The sequence below is a fragment of the Quercus lobata genome, chromosome 1 (assembly GCF_001633185.2).
Source record: "Quercus lobata isolate SW786 chromosome 1, ValleyOak3.0 Primary Assembly, whole genome shotgun sequence".
Classification (NCBI taxonomy): domain Eukaryota; kingdom Viridiplantae; phylum Streptophyta; class Magnoliopsida; order Fagales; family Fagaceae; genus Quercus; species Quercus lobata.
Window position 1 is genome coordinate 6,027,799 of NC_044904.1, and position 23,968 is coordinate 6,051,766.

General features: G+C 34.1%; 3 protein-coding genes across 3 annotated transcripts; 2 read left to right on the plus strand and 1 right to left on the minus strand.

Annotated features, from left to right (window-relative positions):
• Positions 1-1,582: 1,582 nt before the first annotated feature.
• Positions 1,583-5,293, plus strand: LOC115976134 (protein ACCELERATED CELL DEATH 6-like). Its single transcript, XM_031097255.1, has 3 exons — positions 1,583-2,307; positions 2,486-3,018; positions 4,359-5,293. Exons 1-3 carry the CDS (start codon positions 1,599-1,601, stop codon positions 5,061-5,063), a joined length of 1,947 nt encoding a protein of 648 aa, XP_030953115.1. The 5' UTR covers positions 1,583-1,598; the 3' UTR covers positions 5,064-5,293.
• A 9,997-nt stretch (positions 5,294-15,290) lies between these two features.
• On the plus strand, positions 15,291-18,177 carry LOC115976142 (IRK-interacting protein). Its single transcript, XM_031097268.1, has 2 exons — positions 15,291-15,856; positions 16,498-18,177. Exons 1-2 carry the CDS (start codon positions 15,611-15,613, stop codon positions 18,028-18,030), a joined length of 1,779 nt encoding a protein of 592 aa, XP_030953128.1. The 5' UTR covers positions 15,291-15,610; the 3' UTR covers positions 18,031-18,177.
• A 1,236-nt stretch (positions 18,178-19,413) lies between these two features.
• LOC115973791 (F-box protein At3g26010-like) lies at positions 19,414-21,337 on the minus strand. Its single transcript, XM_031094052.1, has one exon. The coding sequence runs from the start codon at positions 21,279-21,281 to the stop codon at positions 19,863-19,865; it is 1,419 nt and encodes a 472-aa protein (XP_030949912.1). The 5' UTR covers positions 21,282-21,337; the 3' UTR covers positions 19,414-19,862.
• Positions 21,338-23,968: the final 2,631 nt, after the last annotated feature.

Genomic DNA, 23,968 nt, shown 5'->3' on the forward strand with positions numbered 1-23,968 from the left:
ACAAGGCATCATTCATCAATTTTCTTGCCCACACACACCTCAGCAAAATGGTGTTGCTAAGAGAAAACACAGGCATATCATTGAGTGCTCACTTACAATGTTATCTCTCTCCAAACTTCCCCTCTCTTACTGGTCGTATGCAGTTGCAACTGCAAGACTTCCCACACCTAATCTGCATAATAAGTCACCTAATCTGCCCTAGGTCCTCTATTACTTTCAGCCTTTTCTGACTCAGATTAGGCTGGTGTTCCATATGATAAACGATCCACTACAGGCTATTTAGTTTATTTCAAGTATAGTCCTATTACCTGGAGTGCCAAAAAGCAGCTGACTGTCTCCCTATCTTCCACAGAATCTGAATCTAGCTATTGCCTCCAATGCTGCTTGGCTTCGTCAATTGTTGAAAGATTTGGGCATTTTTCTTTCCAATCGACCCAAACTCTAGTGTGATAATGTTTCTGCCTTAGCTATTGCTTCCCATCCCCTTTTTCACGCCAGAACGAAGCACATTGAAGTCGATTACCATTTTATTCGAGATTGAGTTCTTCAAGTTAAATACATTGCCACTGATGATCAATTGGCAGATGTATTCACTAAAAGCCTTCCCACTGCTCCTTTCCTATTTCTGCGAGCCAAAATCATGCTGCCTATCTCCCCCATGATTTTGAGGGGGGAAGAAGCCAAAGCCATCTGTCCAGTTCATAGTCAGATTCTGATCCTGGTTCAAAAAATGAGCACAACGCCTACTTAACGGTAATATATCAAACCGTGCCATTTTCGTTTTTAGTAGCACGACGTCGTTCTGTTTTAGACGAGTTTTATATTTTCTGTTGAGACCAACATGACGTCGTTCCAAGCTTCCTTCCTCAACTCTGTTTTCTAGTTATCAAGACTACCAGACCTCCATGGTTGTGCTGCTGATGTGTTGAACCAATCCAGATAACTTCAAACTGATCCAGATAGATTTTGTAACAAACTTGATATTTATATAATCTATTAGGAAAGTTAGTAACAGATTGTTATTAGGGTTAGACCCACGTGATCAATTGTAGAACTCTATAAAAAGTCTTAATGTACATATTATCATTATGCTTGGAATGCAAATAAATCTAGAGAATTTATCTCTCTCTCTCTGTGTTCTCCCATGTATTCAGAACGAATTTTGAATCATTTTTGTGTAACTTAGAAATGTATAAGCATGACTCTTGTTATACTAGTGTATTACCTATAGAAGGAAAGTGAGAGCCAACGCAACATAAAAATGCATGTACTACTATGTATTCCATAAACTGTAAAATTTTATTTGCCGAATTGCTCAACGTTTTTGCTTGTTAGTTCGGTGATTCCTTTACTTAATAACATGCAAAATTCCGATACCTGTGACCAATATTTTACCAAAGACTCTAAAAATTAGCGTACCCGTTTTGACAGGTCTAGCGAACCCAATCACATTTTGATTGACGTTAAGTGAACAGCAATCACCTGGAACTGTTTCACTTGTGAAAACCTCAATGGCGAGTACAGGCTCCTCCTCATCCCAACCGCGTCGACGGGCTCGCCGTCATGCATTTGATGCTGAAATGGAAAATGAGGAACTGATGAACCGAGAAATGGTTGGGGAGGCTGAAATGGAGAAGGAGCTAGAGAAAGAAATAGCAGCAGACAATAAGCCTTCCAATATCAGTACTGAATCTACTGATGTTTCTAGAACGGCTCGAAACATGCATCCTGATTTGTACATGGCTGCAAAACGTGGGGACATTGATTTCATCAAACAGCTGAAAGCTGAAGATATCGAGCGTCCTATTTCCTACCAAGAAACTCCCAGATCGAATACAATTCTTCATATTGCTATAAGCTCAGGTCACTATCAGCTTGTGGAAGCGATCCGTCAAAGCCACTATGAACTTGAGCTGAGAATTAACTCTGCTGGTGATATTCCTCTCCATGTAGCTACAAGTGGTGGGCATTTGGATTTGGTAAAAAAAATGGCCGGTACTGAGTTACCAAAGGTGAAGAATAACGAGGGGAATACTCCCCTTCACTTGGCCTTGATAAACAAATACAAAGTGGATTTTAACTTGGTTTTGAAAAGTAGGTACAGTGAGATGGCTGATTTCTTGGTTGAGCAAGAACCAGAAGTGTCATATTATCTGAATGAGGAACACAAATCTCCTCTATATATGGCAGCCGAAGCAAGGGATGTAAAACTAGTAAAGCTCATGATTGAAAAAGCAAATATAAGTCAGATGCCATCTGAGGAAGTCCAATTAATTGCTCACGCTGCCATCACTGGGAAGAACATAGGTAAGTTTACTAGTGAGCTACTTCACTGTGTTTCAATTTCAATTTATGCTTACGGAGGAAACTAACAAAGTATATTGGATTTGGATGAACACGTTTCTCATTTTTTATCATAATTAAGGTTGATAGTTAAAGGTTTTCCCATTTTTTCAGTGAATGATAGTTCTTGTTTATGTACTAGGTGTCTTGGAGAGTGTTTTGAGCAGACATCCAGAACTCATCAAAGAGAAAGACAACAAAGGGATGACACCTCTTTCCTATGCAGCATCCATAGGATACCTTGAAGGTGTTGGCTACTTGTTAAACAAATCTACATATTGCAAATATGAAAGTGACCAGAATGGTTCTTTTCCAATTCACACAGCATCCAGTAGAGGACATATCAAGGTAATTCAAGAGTTTCTCCAGCGATGTCCAGATTCGGTTGAGTTGCTCAACCATCAAGGTCGAAATATTTTGCATGTAGCTGCTATGAATGGGAAGGCCAAAGTGGTAAACTATATCCTTGAAAAGCCTGAGTTGGAAATGCTCATCAATGAAAAAGACAAGGATGGAAACACCTCTTTACATTTGGCGTCCAATACTAAGCATCCTAAGGTCGTGAGCATTCTGACATGGGACAAAAGGGTTGACTTAAAGTTGTTGAACAACGAAGGCAAGACAGCTCTCGACGTTGCAGGAAAGTACAGCGGGAAGGTGCCCTCATTTCGAGAGGTATGTGATTCTTGAAAGTTTGATAAAATTGCGTACCTAATAGCAAACTCTGTTTTAGATAACCTTAGAGATATAAGGCCAAGTCCCTAGACTATTATAAATAGTCTAAGATTTAGTGTATTAAGATTAGGTAAAGTAATCTTAATCCTACTTATAGTAAACTTACTTGTAGGAGTATGAGTAAAGTTACTCCAAGACTAGTCTATGATTGGTCTAAAGGGTTAGCATGTATATATATCTCAATGGGCTTAAAGTTAAAATATAGCCAATCAAGGGCTTTTTGCTATGTATGTAAATTGTTAGGTCCAACGTTTACTATTAAAAAAAAAAAATTGTTAGGCCGAACCATATTAATTTCTTTCTCTCTTTCTCCCTCTCGGTCTTCACTTATTGAGTTAGGCTAGGGATTTTGGTGGTGCAATGTTGTATTCCATGTTCTTCAGATTAGGTGGGGCGATATAAAAGGAAAAGCAATTGAATATTCAAATGATAAATGTCACGTTAATTGATTCCTTGGATTTTTTTTTTTTTTGGTTAAGGAAGAGTGGGTGATTTACGTGGCAGATAAGGTTAGATTTTCAATAAATTAAAAGAGTAATGTTATATATATATAAAAAAATAATAATAATAAAACTTTTTTTATTTTCAGAACATTTGAATTAACAAGTTTTTGCTAATTTTCATTTAGACCCACATATTATTTATGTATTTACCACTAATAACTTGTCATGTCAAGTTGTAAAATTTTGTGTGCCTATTCTCTATAGACATTCTCCACGACTACCTTAGCATAATATGACATGTCATCATAATAGTCAATCAATTCAAGTCAGGTTAGTGGGATGAGAAATTTCCCCACCCGACACCTAACTCAAAACCTAATCCTTAAAACAGCTTGGGCCCATCATCTGCTCGACCCATCTTATGAAATTGTACGTGGTCCTTCTATTTGGATTGGGTTGGAAGGGTGGGCTACGTCTCCTAAGTCTATTAGCAATCCTGATTTCTCTGCATTTCGGCTCTCTCTTCTTCTTTTTTCCCTCTCTCAACCCAACATATTAACTTAACTTCAATTCTAACAAATATAAGTGTTTGTGGAGTGTGAGAGGGATTTGGGGGGGGGTTCAAGTCTCCCGGAGGGAAATTCACATATATATATATATATATATATATATAAAATAAAATAAAATAAAATAATTCTAACAAATATAATGTAGAATGATACCATTGATGTTAAGTTACTAATTCAAGTGGTGACCACAAAAGCTATCTAGTGGGGATAATTGCTCAGTGTGATCAACAATATGGTTATGGAAAAATGTTATTTATTTACCATGCAGCGATTGACACGGCTAGCCTTGAGATACGCCGGTGCCCCACATGCTGCTCGTCCAAGCACCACCAGGGAGAACCCTCCAAGTTCAAATCCAGGGGAGCCATCTAACCTGGACAAGAATAAGGACGCCGTGAAGGAGAACTTACAAAGCTCAAAGCCAAGGGAAGCACCCAACATGGACAATTACAAGGATAGGGTCAACACTCTATTGTTGGTTGCAACACTTGTGGCCACTGTAACGTTTGCTGCAGGTTTCACTGTGCCAGGCGGCAACGATGACTCTGATCCACACAAAGGCATGGCAAAATTTCTACAACACCACTTGTTCCAAGCATTCATTATCAGCAACACCATAGCTATGTATAGTTCTGTTACTGTTGTTGTTGCACTCATCTGGGCACAATTAGGTGATCTTAACTTGGTTATTGCTTCCCTTAAGTTTGCCGTGCCAATATTGGGACTAGCTCTTATTATGGTCTCCTCATCATTCATGATTGGTAGTTATTTAATGGTGAGAGGCCTCAACTGGCTTGCTTATGTCGTTTTGATCATTGGATCATTCTTCATCCTCATCCTCACGATACTATTTTTGCCACTTTGTTTACCAAGTTCCTTGTCCCATCCCATTTTTCGCTACATTGTCTACTACCCATTTTCCCTTTTAATAATAGTTACTAAGAGTAACGCTAATGATAGGGAAGAAAAATAATTTCCTTAATTTCTGCATTTTGTATTGTATATTGTGTGCTATATATTGCTGAACTCTGGTCATTTAATAGTGTGTGTATTGTTACAAGTGTTTTATTAAGGAGTCTCACTGTACTATTAAGAACTCTGTATTGATTCTTAAGGAAGCTTGTATTCTTACTTTATTGTATTGACTCTTAAGGGAGCTTGTACTCTTATTTTATCAATGCATTTTGAGTGAAATTTTCTTGATCGGACTGTTCTATAATTTAGAAGTTGGTTCAGACCAGAGTCAGTACTATTAATTCTTTTAATTTCATTCAATTTCTATTAATTTCTCATTCTTGATGCAATAATGATATCATCAATTCATTATATATATAAATGAGTTCCTCCAAAATTCAACCTACAACTCTTGTAGCCTTAATATAACAAAATCTTCATGCGGTTGTATGAGAGGAATAGATTGTATGTGGACTTACTGAAACACTACGTAAAGTATAGATTGTTTGAGAGAATAACATTTAGATATTTGAAACATTAGAAAACAGACATATTAAACTGGAAATGCAAGATTTGAATCAAACACAGAAATTTGCAAAAATGAAATCAAACATTAAAACGGCATAGAAAATGAAAACCGAAAAACCAATTTGATTTTTCAGATTCATAGAGGGTGAGTGAATTTGGTGTTCGTTGGCAAGCATTTAACTATAAAATTGCCTAAAATTATTATTTTTTACTTGGTTATCTATTTGAGTTTTCTTGTCATTGAAAAAAAAATTATTCATTGCCAAAAAAAAAAAAAAAATCATTGGTATTGCTTGTAAAAGGTGTAATGTTACATTTCTTGGAAACAGGCTTAGGTGCACTAGACTCAATCCTTGTCCCATATTTTGTTTACTTAGGAATAAGATTTGAAACTCTAGTAAATAAATTAATCTAGATAGAGTTTGAGACTTTATCTCAAGTGGTATTCTTGTATGGGTAGAGGAGAAGACTCTTTTAGGAGAATATGGGGTGAATAGTTTGGTAATTTCCTTGGGTTGAAAGATACTAGTATATGCGAGTCAAGTGTTTTTCTATTGTTTAAGTGAGAAAGTACCATAGGGTGTATTAGAACTTTAGAATTGTGAATGTCTTCTTTGTAAGTTTCTAAGTTAATATTGAGGTTTTTTGTTATTTCAATTTTATATTTGCTATTTTATTTTCGTGTGTATAATGAGATTTCAGTTAATTTGTATTTGGAGTGTATGTGTTTGTGAGGTATAGTTATTAGTTAGTGTTAATTTTGAGAATCTTTTTAGTATAGTTAATGAGTTTTGGTTGATTGGGACGGTAATTCATATCATTGATATTGTACTTTGATCGACATTGGTTGTAAATGTAGGCAAAGAGCATTATTGTCTTCTTCTTCTTCTTTTTTAATAAGTATTGATTCATTAACCCAAGGACAAACCATGCAGTCCCAATTAAGCCATTTTCACTATATTTTTAACCGCTTTAACGCTTCACTTAGTTATAGGCTCACATTACTAAAGCTTGGTAAGAGCATTATTTTTCTTAAATTCAGGTTTTAATTTAATTTAATTTTTAGATGAAAATGCATGTTTTAATTCATAGCTCTAAACCTTCTCAAAAAAAAAAAAAAGGCGTAGCTCTAAACACCAGATTAACTTTATGAACTGGTCGGTTGAATTCCAAGTTTCCAACGCAAGATAAAACAAGATGTACGGTGTGGAACTTATAGTTTGGGTTCTCAGAATGCGAATGAAGTTGGGCCTTGTGGTTTGCATCCATTCCAAAATGAATTGAGGGCCATGTATCAATTGATTCATATACTGCCTACATTAATCGATGTCAAAATGAGTGAAAGTGTTCAAGAAATGTAATATAGAACCTTCAAAATTACGTCATGTCTCTTGATAACAAATCAGCAAAAGTTGGCCAATGAACTTTATGTTAAATGGTTATTATTATTATTATTATTATTTATTTTTTGAGGTGTTTTCAATATAGACGTCTAAGAATGATTGCCCATTTCCTACTTAGAATTTATATAAAAGTCAACAAAACCTTGATGATCCCTCAATAAAAGAAAAAACAATAAGTTTGAGGGTACAAAATTTTTCAAAACTGCATATTGGGGTGGAATATTACAATAGGTGCAAATAAAAGCATTATCACTAGTGTGGTCATGTGAAGGTGATGTTCTTACAACTTTCTACGTCATCAACGATTATGAAAATTATTGTACCTATAAACTTATTCAAATGAAAAAAGATAAACACTTTTTTTTTTTTTTTTACAACTAAACTAATCCATGTGTCTTCCAAGTTCCAACTGGTTGACATGACTACTAAAAAAAAATTGTTTATATATTATGATAGGTGCTAATAAAAGTGAGGTCAATGATGAATTCATACAAAGATAATGTTCTAATCACCATATAATTATGAAAATTTTTGTATTGCAACTCACTCATATAGAATAGATAAAGTAATTCCAAAGTTTCTTCCAACCACTTGACATGACTACTAAAAAAATTGTACCATTGGGTTCTTCAAATTTGGTTCGTATAATGCAAGAAGTATGTGGTGATCAAAAGAAAACGAGGTAAAGCCTACCTAACGAAGAAGAAAAGCCCAAATTCACGGTTCAAGAACATGGTGCCTAATTTTTAAATAAGGTGTTCGTGGGGAATTGATGTTTCCTATTGTACAGGCTTTAATCTTGCATATCTATAATCCATATCCACCCTGTAAAGACATGAACTCCACATTGTACCATCAGTACTTTCATATGACTATTCTTAAAGGTTTTGCCTCACCTATGCTCTATGCATAGTTGCATACCCAACCCACGTGGAAGTGAAAGTCCTAAAGAATCTCCTTTCTTAGGAGATAATGCTTAAAAAAATTTAGCAAGTTAATACATTTTCATCTTTTTCTTTGTTTCCAGACATTCAACTACAAAGAGAGTATATTTACTAGTTAATTAGTTGCCTTTTTAGTTCAGATACTCTCAATAAAATTTGGGTTTTAAATTTATTGTTACAGATTAAATTTTATAAAGATGTGGTATATAACTCATATTTTACCCTTCTATTCTCAACATGTCACATCATCTCATCACAAATCTAATAGTAAGCACAACCACACTCAATCAATTCTTATTCTCATATATAAATCCAACCAAATTGGGACTTTATTGAGATGTTATTAAGTGTGATAGAATGTATTAAATTTTAAGTAAAATACTGATATGACAATCTCTTATTAGATAATGTAAAACATGGGTTTTACAACCCATTGCTTTGTTTGTTATAGTTTATATCTTATGTATGATTTTTTTTTTTCTTTTTTGAGAAACAGATAACTATGAAATTGTAAGTTTGCTTATGGGTTATAATATATTGATGTTCTAAACGCACACCAATAAATTGCAATATATTTATTGCAATGGTAGAGGAAATTCTTGCTGCAAAGATTTAGCCAAAGCAAAACTAATGCAGGGGTCTTCCAAATCTTCATTGCAATGGAAGAGGAAATTCATAATCAACATTGAATTACCTTTTCAATTTCTACACTAGTACTCCTATTTTTAGCCAGAGCAAAACTAATGCAGCAATTGTAATCTTACTAAACCACCCCTAACCAGCAAAAAATATCTTTTTTTTTTATACTAGAAAAACCCATAAAAGGCAAAAGCCTTTTCAGGAAGAAATCAAATGCTTCATGATCGCTTCATTGGCACATTTATTTTAGTTTTTCTTAGCATTTTCAACGTAAACATTTAGAATTTAATCAGAGAATGCACTTGAGCCTTAATTCTAACTAAACAAATTTGCTACAAGAACAAGAAGATAGGGTCTAGAAGAACAATTTGGTAGGACATCGAAGAATAAAAAGTCCTAAGAATTAGGATTAGTGGACTACATTAAAAAAATAAAAAATAAATAAAAAATAAAAATATAAAAAAACCTTATTTAATTACACCATTAAAAATATGATTAAAAAAAATTGTACTGGCTATATGCATGTTGTGAGGTTAACATTCGAATCCTCTTTTCTGGGATCGAAACAACAAAAACAGGACAAAATCTAAACGTTATACGAGAAAGCCAGTACAAATAGTAAAATACTGTTATCTTTCTATATACTTTAACATTGACAAGAATACTTATTATATATGTTTGTACCACAAAAGTGACTGAGCCAGAGTTTTTGTGGCCATTTGACTGAAGAACAGAGAACCCTATTCACCTTTTTCTTGGGTCAGAGAAAACATATATATTTACGGCCACATTATTGCATGGACATGCTGGTATCCTTTACCAATTCCTGTTTTATTCCTTCTGGGGTAGAGAGAGAAACCAAAAGCCACCTCTCTTTTGAAAATGAAAGCGGCACTACATTTACATCTTAACAAACATAAAGATACATTAATTTTGCGATGCAAGTATACATATTCTTATTCTGTTTCGGTGTTTCCAAAGTGAGAGTAGAGATGAACTGAAGAAAATCCTTTTAAAAGAATGATAAACCAATATCTAATCTTGACCATGGGTCGCCTAATAAAGACTTTTGTCATTGAGTATTAGATTTGAGAATCTCAACTATACTAAATAAAATAAAATAAAATAAAATAAAATAAAAACATCGTAAAACCAAAAAACTAGCTTATTAGTGTTTTAATCTAATATAATAAAGAATAATCATCGTGGAAATGACATCATAGATTCAAATCTTATTATATTTATAAAAAAAAATAAAAAAAATAAAAATTAAAAAGTAAAGCTTGTGTCATATAATAATATTTGCTATTTAACACTTTCTATACTTACAAGCAATAAGATTATAAAATAATAATGATAAGTATTTAGTTTTGTTTTTGATGAATAATAACTTAATAATTAGTATATAATGTTGGTATTTAAGTTTTATTATATTTTATAATTGTATAAGAAATGAATTTATAAATTGCATGGTAAATTACATTTAATTGATTTGAAATTTAGTATACTTAAGCATTAAGAGAGAATATAATTTAACAGTGAGATTTTAAAATAAGGATGTAATTAAAAATTATCATATTGTATAAGACTAATATTATACAGTATATATTAATTGAGGGGTTTGCTTAAAGCACTCATGATTCAAGAAATTTTTTAAGTAAAGAAGTCGTTCTTTGAAGAAGGAAACGAACATATTAGAGTAAACCTTACAACATGGTACAAGTAATGATCCCCATGTGCCCCCAAATATAAACTGATTATCTTATAAACATAGGCCTATCTATAGCATTGCCCTTAGGCTTTGGGTCATTAAGTAATTACAAGTAATTATGGGTGATTAAGTACACCCCATCCCTTGTAGTGGAAGTACACCCCAGATCATGATAGGCACCCTTATGCTGGAGGACATGCATGCCCGCACTATGTAACATAACATGGGTGGTTTGTAGAGTGATATGATGATGAACACTATATCACTTTCTTTCTTTTCAATTTATAATCACCTCTTTGCTCCATTTTTTATATAATTAAATTCGATTATTACTAAGGAAGGATTTGAATATTAAACGTTTAAAATATCAAAAGATGCAAAGTTGAATTATAAATACTCTTAGAGTTTGTTTGAGATGTGATGAAAAGTTCAGTTTATTTTAGTTTTAGTTTTAGCTTCTTTTTGGTACTATTCATGAGTCTTATTTCACTTTTTAATACTATTTATGGGTTCCATTGTACTATTCAATTAGTTTTTAACTTTTTTTTTTACACTTTTGGTAAAAAGTTTTCAATTTCAACTAAATAAACTGTTTCAAACAAACCACTAATTTTGTTAGTTTTGCTACATTGTTTTGACACAAGAAAAGCTTGGAATCCTTTGACCAATGTCTAACATCAAAGGCAGTACTGCACTTGTTTGGATCCACCTTCCATAAAGTTGAGGTCCCTAATTAAATCTTTCATTCCTGTCCTTTTGGGGACCAGAAACCCACTTTTATTTGTGTATCTAAACCTTGAATATTTATTGGGGGAAAAACACCCTGAATTGTTGAATACCAGGACTGTATATATTTTTCAGCTACAAATTTTTTATGACCTAGCCAGTACTAGTCTACTAGCTAGGAATTACATGTGCGAAACATATCAACTGCTTATAATCATATCAAGATCATATACCAGGTACTAGGTAGGGACCTGACTCAACTTATTGGTCTTTATTACACTAACTTCACCCTTTTCTTTTCTTTTTTTCACGCCTTGTAATTTATATGGAACACACAAATTTCACATTTTTTTTTTTTTTATAATTGTTAATAATGATAAGTTAAAATTTGAGTAAAATTATGTTTACATTGCCTATCATCAGCATCTCACATTATAATTTGCACAAATCATAACATATTATCTCAAAAATTATGAAAATTTTTTTTTCACTAAACTTATCGAATACGAAAAGGCCAAAGAAATTTTTGTATCACTACACTTATCGAATACGAAAAAGGCCAAAGAAATTGTATTATTGTACTTCGAATATTTTGGGTTAAAGGCAAGAATCAAACATGTTGATGTCGTTCAGGAAACCTTTGTGCCACGAATTACTAAAAATCATTGGCTGGTGTACTGCCTAGGACCAAGACAAGCAGATAAAAAGTAAAATGATTCATCTAAAAATAAAAATTAAATGATAATTACTTTTTGCTCGGAATAATAAACCTAGCTTAAAATATTTTCTTGTTGGAAATGTGAATGTTTCCGTGTAACTGTGTAAGTACATTTTTCTAATTATGCTTATTGTCAAAGCAGACAAAACCTACTTGTTAGGTTCTAAACCTTCCCTTGGAGATCATAGCTAGCTACCTAATTGAGTTACTTTCCGAAGTGAAATTACTTGCACTACAGGGGCAACGTTTAAATTAATTCATTGATGCCTTAAAAAAGTTTTTTTTTTTTTTTTTATTTCAAAAAAAAAAAGGTAAAATATAGATCTAAAATTTTTCAAAATTGGCCAACTTGATCCTTAATCACTATAATAAAGAAAAAAAAAAGTAATAATTTAGAGACCAAGTTGAGTTTAGGGACCAAATTGATTAGTTTTGAAGAAAAATATTAGTTACTTAAGAGTAAAACTAAAGTAATAGTAGTACTTTTTTATTATTTTCCAAAGTACTTTGAACAGATGTTACCTATAATATTTTTTATTTATAAATTATAAAAAGAAAGCAGTCCTAGGTCATAAAGTTAGAGAACGTATTGGCTTACTTTAATTGCTAATTAAAAAATGTTACTGGCTCTAAAGTTTAATTGGAACCTAATCACCAATTTCATGAACTTTATGATGCTATTGATCAGAGGAGAGGAAAACTTTTTCGCATGTGTTAGGTTGACAAATCTTACTAACTTTCTGGGGGTTGTTGGTTCAGAAAGTTATTTTCAATAAAATAATGATTTTTTTTTTTTTTTTCCCCTAACACAAAGTAGTTATAGGAAACAACGAACTCCGTATCCAAACAATTCCACAATCCTACATGGAATTCCATTTCCAAATAAAAAACATATTTCCTTTTGTTTCAAAAATACTCCACCCTTACTTCCTTGGAATATTCCATGTAGCCCTCATTATTGAGACACACATTTAGTGGTGTCTTATGGGCATTTATGTAATTTTTTGGTCTGGAGGGAATTTCCATTTCCGTTTGGTCCCCACTGATTCTGAAGGGGTGCAGCCACCACGCCCTAGATTCAATCTTTGGGAGAAGAAAGAGAGAGAGAGAGAAAAGCAGAAAGACAACTGAGTAATAACAGTGTTTGGAAGGTTTTGGATATTTCTGTCCCCCACACCTCAAATCCCTTTCGGTTGAAACAGCACTTGGACAGCTCGATATCTTTTCATGGACGAATTTGCCCCTCAACACAAATAATTGTATAATAAATTTATACCGACCTGAACAAAAGGGCTAGTTATATTTGCACACTTATGTAGAGTCGTAGATCCAAAAAGAAACTAATTTAGTCACAATTACGATTCTTTGCTGTCGTTAATATAGACCAGGTCAATGTTGTATGTGCTTGATGTGAGACTCAAGACATACCACATGATATATAGTCAAACTTTATCCAATCAATGCGAGATATCACAACATTAGTTTTCAATGTGACAGGAGTTGCAAAGAAAATTGGTAATTTTCCATTACCTAATAACTTTTTGGAATATTTTTTTGTTATTTTCTTTTATTTGTCCACCTAAAGGTCAACCCTCATCAATAGTGATGTGCAGGAATTTTTTTTATATATAAAAGCTATTCAATAAAATACAGGACATGATAGTTCATTAATCAATATTGCAAGTTTTTAGCTGACTCTCTGCAATAGTTTAGGATGGTATAAGAATAAGGATCTTATACTTCTTGGAATTGTAAAGGTCAGGATTCACCTTTTTTTTTTACTTTTTTTTTTACCTCGTTTGCATGGTGGACAATTGGCAGGCCATGGGCATAATGCTCCGATATTACATCAATCAAGAAAATGAAATTTCTTCTCTATTTCATTCTATTCTGCACTATTACAATTTTTTTTTTTTTTATTGACTTTACACATCGCATATGGAAAAAATTCTCCATACCACTTGACTCATCTTGTCCCATGTGAATTTTTCCCGACCTAAAAAAATGATGGGACTTTACGAATTATGCTCACTCTCATCCCATCTCAAATGTGTGTGTATATACTTATTTAATATGTTTAAATTATTTATATATAATTTAACATTTTTTATGCATATGCTATTTATAATATATATTTTTTATACTTATTCTATTTCCATCCCTAAAACTCTCTCTCTCTCTCATGATTACCTATCATCTTTCTCTTTCATTTTTACTTCATTAGTGTTAAAACTACCTCATTAGGGATATTGAAACACCTCTAAATCACCTCATCACCGACATGCCCCACATAGGTTGTGCCTTAAAAAAGGGCACATGGAGAGACAGGGCATCCTTGGTCTAATCATCTATTACTTCATTTTCATCCATATTACAAACCGATATGTCAACTTTTAAACAAAAGATTAAGAAGAAGAAGAAAAAAAAAAGCAAGAATTTTATTTATTATGATGAAGTTAATTTGTAAATATTTTATAATAAAATGGAGTGTAATTTTAGTTTTTTTTTTTTTTTTTTTTCCTTGCATATGTTCAACGTGGGCATTTCTTTTCTGTTCTTTTTGGGGGAAAAAAAATTCCTGGCTCATTGAGAGAGAGAGAGAGAGAGAGAGAGAGAGAGAGAGAGAGAGGAATTCCCCTCTTTAGAAGCAATTTCCACTGCCACGAAAGTTCTCCTCAGCTTTTCTTCAGTGAAGGCTGCACATGTAAACTTACATGAAAAGCGATCTATCATCTATCGAATACTAGCCTGGCTGAGAAAAGTAAAAGACAAAAAAGAACAAAGCTTCAGGTCCAGTCCACTAATAAGGTCGTATTCATTTCTTAGTATTTTCAAATTAGCATCTATTTCTTTCTCTTTTGTTATGATAAATCAAATTTGTACCTAGCACCTAACCAAAATTTAAAATATTGGTGAATTATGCATACACATCATAACAAAATATAGTATGCCATAATTCTATCCACAGCTACATATCAATTGCAAAAAAAGATTATAATTTCATCACCATACATTCAAAAAAAACAAAGAAGAAAAAAAATAATTCATTGCATTATTGGATCTTCTTTTGTTTTCTTGTGCTGGGACCTGGTAATTTATTAGTAATTATTTTTTTTGGGGCTAAGAATAGATTCATATTGCACCAAAAGAAACCATACAAAAATCAAACTTCATAGCCGGCCAGGGACAAATTGAAAGGAAGGTAGCCAGATTGCCAGAGCAATACATAATGGGATCCAAAATGATGAAAAGTCTAATCAATATTTGTCTAAGAACACAATCAAATTGCAAGCAAACCAGGCTCTATCATTGCCTGTGATGACAAGTGATAACACAAAAAGTATTTTCTAAAAGATTATCAATGCAATAATGTAAAGGATACCACATCTTGACACTGTTGGCATTCTAGTGGAATATAGTGGAACTACTTATTATGATAGTATTAAAGTAATCATGTTGACAATCGTACCACCAAATGATTTTGGTGTGTTTATGGTTATTTTTGGAAACAATGGGCATTTTGGTAAACTGATTTCACACTTAGAGGCATGCCTACATAGAGTAAAAACTACTCTGACTCTCTCTCTCTTCCTACTTCACAACTCACATGCTCTCATTCTACTCATAATCCTTTGAGAACAAAGACAAAAGCTCATTGGTTTGAGATACCTCTACATCCCTCTCTCTCTCTCTCTCTTAGAATTTCTGGTTCTCCAAGATTTTGCACTGGATATGGTTTTCCTCAGTGCAAATCAAATCCAACTGCTAGATACCCTCATGTTAACCCACTTTGTACTTTTCTGTCATTGAAAAAAATTTCTGAACTTTATCTAAACTTAGATATCATATTCTTTTACTTCTGAGTTCATATGTTCTGCTCTGTTCTGTCCTCTGTTCATGGCTGCTGCTACTACTGCCTCTCAAGTCTTTGAAAACCATAGCAACAACAACAGCAGCAATACCAACCGTGAGATTAGCAGGCAAGATATCCGAGCTGCCATTGCCAAAGCAGTGGAGTTGAGAACCCTTCATGCTGCTTTGATGCAAGGAAGCAGCCCCTCCAATCTTAGATTTCCATCTCCTTCCCCTGCTTCACGCCCTGTTTCTCAGTTCTCTGCTCAAGATTACCCTGTTTTTACACCTGTGAGTATTTATTTCTTACTTCTTTTCCAGTAATGCTTGATTTATACATTCTATTCTTTGTGTTTATGTGTTGGGTATTTATACACCTAGATTTTTCCTGAAATTTACGCATTTATTTAGGTTGATGATTCTAATTATATCAAACTCAAGAATGTCACTATCATGTGTTGCAGTGATTATATTCTTCATTTATTTATTCAGTTTTCATACATTAATTGATTGGAAAGTGAATGCACCTCATGGTAATAAAGTTTATACTATCTATATTTATGTGGGTTTTACTTAATTCATCCGGTGAAGTCTCTTATTATGACTGTAATCCCATATTTACAGTTTAAACGCTTAACTAAACTATACCCAGAAATTCAGTTCTATTATAGTAGTTGTTATATTTTTAACATAGCTGCAGAATATTCTGATGACTATTCTTTTTTTCTTTTTTTAACTTTTGCATTGTTTTTCAGTCTGTGTTTGTGTGTGTATTTGTTTATTTTGAATTTGGTACTTTATCTTTAGTAAGTGAAGCTTTGTATCATTCAAACCTAAGACTACAGACCCAAATAAAAATTCTCTATTTTTAATGAGTGAATTTCTATTTTTAAAAAATGAGGGAGCTTTCTGAATTTGAGAAACATTGACAGAGCTATGAAGATGAACCAACACCTGGGTATCCACAAATTCCACTTAAAGACCACACACTATCAGAAAGTTGGGATGAGTATGGACTAGGAGGAAATGGCAATGAAACTTTCCTATCGGATTATAAGGAGAATTCATCCTCAAGAAAGGGATTGCCTTGTGGTTTGGCCAGTGTAGGCTCCCATATTTGTCCAGCTGAGGATCAAAAATCTGTCACTGGTTCTTGTGCAAACCAAATCACTGTGCTTCAAACATCACCTGGAAATGACTACTTCAAGTCAAACAGAAGAAACAGTTTGGGGGAATTCAAATCAGTATCATCCTGCAATAGATGCAAGCCTGCAGTTATAACTACTGAATCTGAAACTGCGACAAGAAACAGCAGGAACTCTAATATTGTTGTTCCATTAACGGATTCTCACACATCTATTCAATCACAACCAAAGAATCGGGGAGTGATTTCGTGGTTGTTTCCTCGGTTAAAGAAAAAAAATAGGAATGAAAATTCTCCTAATCGAGCAGAATCCGAAGATGTTTCTCAAATCTATAAAGACTTTGGGATAATGTCAATTGAAACGTTAAAGAAAGAGCTGATGGAAGCAAATGAGAATAGAGATGCAGCATTGATGGAAGTTTCTGAGATGAAATCTTCATTGGGAGAGCTTAAACACAAGCTGGAGTACTTGGAGACTTACTGTGAAGAACTGAAGAAAGCACTAAAACAAGCAATGCAGGCAAAGGATTCCCAAGTTCCTGAAACTCTTGGAAATTTTCCTAAGAGAGGGAAATCCTCAGATGTAAATGGAGAAAATTTGATGCCTGTCAGCACAGAAGTAATGGTGGAAGGTTTCTTGCAGATAGTATCAGAAGCAAGATTGTCAGTAAAGCAATTCTGCAAGACCCTTGTTGGCCAGATTGAAGAAACTGATAATACTCTAGTGGACAACTTAAATACGCTTCTTCAACCATATAAACTTTCTTTGAGTTCCAAATACTCAAAGGCAGTGTTATACCATTTGGAAGCTTTCATAAATCAGTCACTCTACCAAGACTTTGAGAACTCAGTATTTCAGAAAAATGGCTCCCCAAAGCTGTTAGACCCCCAACAAGATCGCCAAGCGCAATTCTCATCATTTGTGGCGTTGAGGAACTTAAGCTGGAATGAGGTATTAAGGAAAGGGACTAAATATTACAGTGAAGAATTCAGTAAATTTTGTGACCAGAAAATGAGTTGCATTATCACGACGTTGAATTGGACTAGACCATGGCCTGAACAGCTTCTGCAAGCATTCTTTGTTGCTGCCAAATGCATATGGTTGCTTCATTTGCTTGCCTTTTCATTCAATCCACCATTGGGAATTTTAAGGGTTGAAGAGAATAGGATGTTTGATCCTCATTACATGGAGGACATGTTCATGGAAAGGCAGAAGTCAAATGGTCCTAGCCGAGTTAAGATCATGGTGATGCCAGGGTTTTATGTTCAGGACAGGGTATTGAGGTGTAAGGTTCTCTGTAGGTATAAATCTGTAGCTTAATTGTTTAGAATTTGGTTTTAATATTGCTAGCTTTTTCCCCTTTTCTTAATTTTTTTTTTTCCAAGGTAGTCTCACCTAGAGAAGTTTGTAATTATCAAATTGATGCGTTAATAAATGTAAAAGTGGGTTTCTTCTATTGTTGACCAACATTGTTTTTCTACTTAGTCAAGTATTAGGTGAAGTTTAAGGTTAACTGATGACTTGAAATATATCTTATTTGACTTTTTGGGTTGTTTTTGTTGTCTGATGCCAAAACTTAGCTGCACATTTTCTTTCTTTGCCACTAGAGATTCAAGCTACCTTCTGTTATCTTGCCAAATAAAAACACATTAGGGAGTTTCTTTTCCTTTTACTTTTTTTTTTTAATAATTTTTTTATTTTTATATTATTTTTATTTTATAAATGGTGGATCCAAAGATAAATAAGGGAAGGAAAGAATGAGGCTGTTATTGTTGAAACATGCATAGCCCAACATTGAAAACGACCAAATCACCTCTTAAAGTCTCTAGAAAAAAAAATTTCTCTACCAAAACCTACACAAAGCAATCAACTTTGTACAAAGAATATTACACTTTCTCTCTCAAAAAAAAAAAAAAAAAAAATATATATATATATATATATATACTTTCAGATTTCACAATTAATTAAACAAGTTGAAAAAATCCGTCAATTTTTTTTTTTCAAATAAAACCACTCTACAGGATTATAGAGAAACAATAAAATCATGGTAAAATGTATCATTATGAGTAAGTTTTCAAACACAATCATAATAAATGCCTTTAACTTAAACCAATACATGTGTAGTTTAGAACATCAGGTAACTAACAATTGCGAAGGCATTCAAATTTTCAGAGGGAGTGGAGGAATTGGTGTTGGCCATGATGGTTTACAATAGGGATACAGATTTCATAGGTACAAAAACAATGTAGCTGGAGTTACCAGATAAGATTTTCCCATATTTTGTTGTTGGTAAGCCATTTTCAATACCCTCTCTTCCGCATGTTGCACAAGCTAGAAGATAACTCCACCATTATTTGGTTGGAAGGCTAGCAAATCCACAGGTGGCTGGAGCTCCTTACTATTTTAACAAGCCTAGAATATTCTAAAACCATGTCCTTAAAAATAAACCTTGTGTATCATGCACCATGTACCTGCATAACTGTAATCCTCAAGTCCCCAAATCATACGCAAAATCTGCTTCTGAGTAGCACCAAAACTACTTTGAAACTGATAAAATTTAACCCTTTGCAAAGCAAAAGGGGAAAAAAATCTGCATAATTTGATCAGAAAGTTTGAGGCATTTTGTCACAATCAAAGAAAAATACATCCAAAAAGACACTGCCCAATACTTGATTAGAAAGCAAAAATAATGCAGAATACTGCTTCACAAAAGAAAAAAACTTCTATTCCATTAGAAACTCTTGTCCACTAGACAATTGAAAGGAAAACATGATCACAACACGTTTGAATCAGAGAAATACAAGGTATACTCAATTGCTACAAAATTCATATTGGTAGCTAATTAAGCCAAAACATAATTTCGAAAGAAAAGCACTTGAAGTTTTGGCCTTTGATGGCTATCTACAAATGTTCTTGCATACTAAAAAAAAAAACACACCACTATCCAAAATTTCAACAATGATTTTGAGTTCAGGTGCTCAATCTTACAGATATGACAAGAGTTTTCAGGGATCAGAATAAAGATCTAATTTCCAATCCAAATGTGTCATGTAAGCACTACAGAAAAAGAAGGAAATTAAGATCAGAAGACTAAATAAACAACAAAGAGTAGCATACAGTTAACAACTTTCAGCTGAAATGTACTTCAGTAACTAACAATTGGAAGGGCATTCATCAAACTTCAATGGGAGGGGAGGAACAGGTGTTGGCCACGATGGCTGCCCAAGTAAAAATGCATATTTTGTAGGTACTGACCAAAGGAAACCGGAAACTTCAGATAAGATTTTCCCCCTATCTCGTAGTAATTCGCCAGCCATTTTCAATACCCCCGTCCTCATGTTACACAAGACAACGTGATGGCGGAATTGTAAGAAGACAATTTCATCATCAATTGGGTCGAAAGCTAGAAACAACACGGGCGGCGGGAGCTCGTACTCCCCCATTATCTTAATGATCTGAACAATCTCGGAATGTTCTGAAACCATGTCCTTGAAGTGAACTTTGTGTTTCATGCACCATGTACCTGCATCACTGTAGTCCTCGAGTTCCCAAACCGAAAAATTGTAAGAATTGTAAGCATCATTGCGACCATGTCCGCCTTGGAATATCCTAAGACGCCCTTGGAATTCGCCGATGGAAACAGCAAAGTGTTTAGGTGAAATGTCTATAGGTGGATCGAGATAATGGCATCGTTCTGCGTAGTTGAATGTATCGAACACCACAAAACCTTTGATGAATTTATTCTCTTCATCTGTGTTCACCCAATGCAGCATCCCATTGCAGGCAACAACACCAGCATGCAGAGACTCTACTTTGAAGGGACTCAATCCCCGCGGCGACGAAACAACCGAGTCTCGCCATTCACCAGTTTCGGAAGAAAATATCTCCATACGTAACTGAGTAGTATTGGTTTCAGCCGGAGAATGAATGCGTACCACCTTATATCTATAATGCACATTGGTAACACACCCTTGCTCTTTGTCAAGGCAATAGGGTTTGCATACAAAGCCAACCATAACGAAACTGGTCGTTCTCGGAGGGAGGGTCAGCCATTGTTTGGTAAATGGATTGCAGATGAAATACTCGCAAAACTTTACTTCGTGGCGTACCAGCAATAAATCGTTGAACGATGCTTCGACTTCGACGCAAAATGGGTCGTTTTTTCTTGCTTTCAAAGGGAGAAAGTTGAGAAAATCGAGTCCGACATTGGTAGAGTCGGTGAAGAATTCAGAATTATGGGATGGAAGAACCAGGATGGTTTTTTCAGAGTTGTGTACATACTGTAACAGAAGAGTAAAGGGTTGTTGTTGTGAGTCTGAGTGGCGGTGGTGAATGTAGCGACGAATAAAGTAAGGATGGGAAATAAGAGAAAGCCAGCGCTTTGAGATGGATTTGCATTGGAGAGCCCATCGACATGGGAGTCGAAAAAGGATCTCGAACAACAAAAGATCAGAGAGTTTGTTGATGTTCGTGAATTCATACGAAGATGATGGGTCTGGTTCTGACTCTTCTATTCTTCTTTTGCGGCTATCGGGAACCAAAGAAAGGTCTGCACTTGACTCCGCCGCCATGGCAATAGCAGAAGAAGCAGATATGAGGTTAGAAGAGAAACCGGAACGGTATCTAACTCTAGGGATTTGCCTTGCACGTGTCGGTGTTGTGTCCTTAATCCTTATTGTTTGCAAACTGAGCCACCGAGGTGGGGGTAATCCACACCGTTTATTTATTTCAATAAACAGTCAAGATTGCTTTTAGAGTTATTTCCGAAATTCAGTTTTTTTTTTTTTTTTTTTTTTTTTTTGAGATATGTTTCAATTTATGTATATTTTTAAAGAATGCTAATAATTAAATTGATTTTTAAATAATTATGAATACCAGTCAACTACTTCAAAAATAAAAATAATAGGTTAAAATACAGATTACACTTTTCAAATTTAGCTGAAGTTCATTTTAGTTATTTAATTTTTGTTCAAATTTATTCAATTCAAATATTCTTTTCAATTTTGTTAAAAAATTTCCCTTAAAAATATATTATTTGCACATTAAAAAAACCTATGAAATTAATAAAAATATTTTATAGATTTTTTTATGTAAGAATTTTTTTAAAAAAAAAAAAATTCATTAATTAATTGCATACTTAACAACAATTTTTTTTAACGAAATTGAACAAAAAGTCTGAATTGAATAATTTTGAAACTTAGAGAATTTAATTGAACGAAAATATAATTAGAAAATTGAAATGAATTTTAGTCAAACTTAAAATGTGCATTTTGCATTTTAGCCAAAATAATAACACCAATTAAAAATTTGCTTGACTCAACTAACTTTTTTTTTTTAATTGATAGTTACAATGAGAGCGGGAGATTTGAATCCTAAACATCTATGTTATAAAATATCAAAATTTACTAATTAAGTTAGAAGACTTTTGGCACTTTATTGACTCTCATAACACCTTTTATGAGGCCTAAAAGCATTGATGAAATATGATTTAGGTTGTATTGATTTGATCTATTCTTTGGTATTGATTCTCTATAATCATTGGAGACTGGTTTCCTGGATTCTCCATAAGAAAATTGTCCATTATTTCAAATAAGCTAATAAGTGTGTAAATGCTCTTGCCAAGATAGGAACAAGACTAGGAATGGCAGCAAGTCGGGTTCGGGTCGGGTTTTTTCATACCTGGACCCGACCCACGGGTCTGTCCCAAAAACTCGAACCCGGCCCGTTTATTAAACGGATTTTTTTCTTAACCCCAAACCCGGCCCGTCGGGTACCCGCGGGCCCCGTAGCCATGCCACAATTTGTGCCCAAACTGTGGCCCAATCCCAAAAAAAAAAAAAAAATTCTGCCTGAAGCCCATACCGTGGCCCAAAAATTAAATAAAAAATGTTTGCCCAAATTTTTTGAGAATGTGTTTACCCATATTCAAGCCTTGATTTTAGGCAAACATAAATTTTTTTTTTTTTTATACTAGCAGGAGTATACTTAGGTAGAGAAAATCAAAGAAATCAAAGGATGAGAATTGAAAATTTGAAAAAAAAAAAAGAACCACTAGGAAATCATGGATGAACAATGACCAAAGATTTATGATTTTCCCTTTCAAAATCACAAAAACAAACACAAATCCTAACACAAACACAAACCCAAAATTTTCAAATTTATAATTTTCCCATTCAAAATCACAAACACAAACACAAATTTAGATTTATGATTTTTCCCATTTAAAATCACAAACACAAACACAAACACAAAAATTTCAGATTTATGTTTTCCCTTTCAAAATCACAAACACAAATCCTAACACAATCACAAACAACTCACATGATTGAGACGAAATGAACCGAAAAAAAAAAAAAAAAAAAAAAAAAAAAAAAAAAAAAGATAGAGAACGAGGTGGTCCAATGGAGACAAATGGAGGAAGCGAGGCGGCTGAAGGTGCAAGTGATGGCCAGCGGTGAAGGGCTTCAGGCTAATCATGCCGGAGACAGATGTTCAGGCCGACGGTGACAGATCGGAGGTTGGGTGTGATGAAGAGGGACTGACCAAGTGAGAGTGGGAGAGGAGAAAAAGAGTAGGCAGGCGGCTCAGAGTGATTGTGTGAAATGGGAATATGGGGTTAGGGTTTTTTTTTTTAACTTATATATATACGGGGGTATTTTAATATTTTTACCTTATATATATAAACGAGTCGAGTCCGGGTCCGGGTTCGGGCCGAGTTTTTGCCAAAACCCAGACCCGACCCGGACCTGCTTCAGGTTTTTTTTAAAACCCATACTCGACCCTATAATATATCGAACCGGGTAAAATCCGGTCCATTAGGGTCCAGCCGGACCGGGTATCCGTGGGTCGGATATAAATTGCCATCCCTAAACAAGACAATCATGTGGACTCTATTCTTTTTAGGCCCATCCTGTAGGGTTGTAGATGTTTTTAATTCAGACTTACTTGAGTTGTACTCTAACAGGCTTTGTCCTGAATCTTTTGTTGCTTCTTAGCTAATGAATCAGGGCTTTATAAAATAAAACAAAATGATCTATTCCTCAGGATAAAGCAAGGGTTTTGGGCAACAACTAAAGAACGAATAGAGTACTCCAAGAACGAGAAGAATTTGGGGTTGGGAAGCTATCACACGAGTTTCTACACAACCAATTTGTAAAAGTTGGTTCAAAGAAATTTCTTGGTGGACCAAGCAGCCCACAGTTTCAACAGGCTTCAGTCATTGCCAAGGAATAGGTATATACAAACTTAACTTAATTTC

Coding starts and splice junctions, on each gene's coding strand:
- LOC115976134 (XM_031097255.1), top strand. CDS start 1,599: ATGAACCGAGAAATGGTTGGGGAGGCTGAAATGGAGAAGGAGCTAGAG. Junction 2,308..2,485: donor CATCACTGGGAAGAACATAG/GTAAGTTTACTA, acceptor TTTATGTACTAG/GTGTCTTGGAGAGTGTTTTG. Junction 3,019..4,358: donor AGGTGCCCTCATTTCGAGAG/GTATGTGATTCT, acceptor TTTACCATGCAG/CGATTGACACGGCTAGCCTT.
- LOC115976142 (XM_031097268.1), top strand. CDS start 15,611: ATGGCTGCTGCTACTACTGCCTCTCAAGTCTTTGAAAACCATAGCAAC. Junction 15,857..16,497: donor ATTACCCTGTTTTTACACCT/GTGAGTATTTAT, acceptor AAACATTGACAG/AGCTATGAAGATGAACCAAC.
- LOC115973791 (XM_031094052.1), bottom strand. CDS start 21,281: ATGGCGGCGGAGTCAAGTGCAGACCTTTCTTTGGTTCCCGATAGCCGC.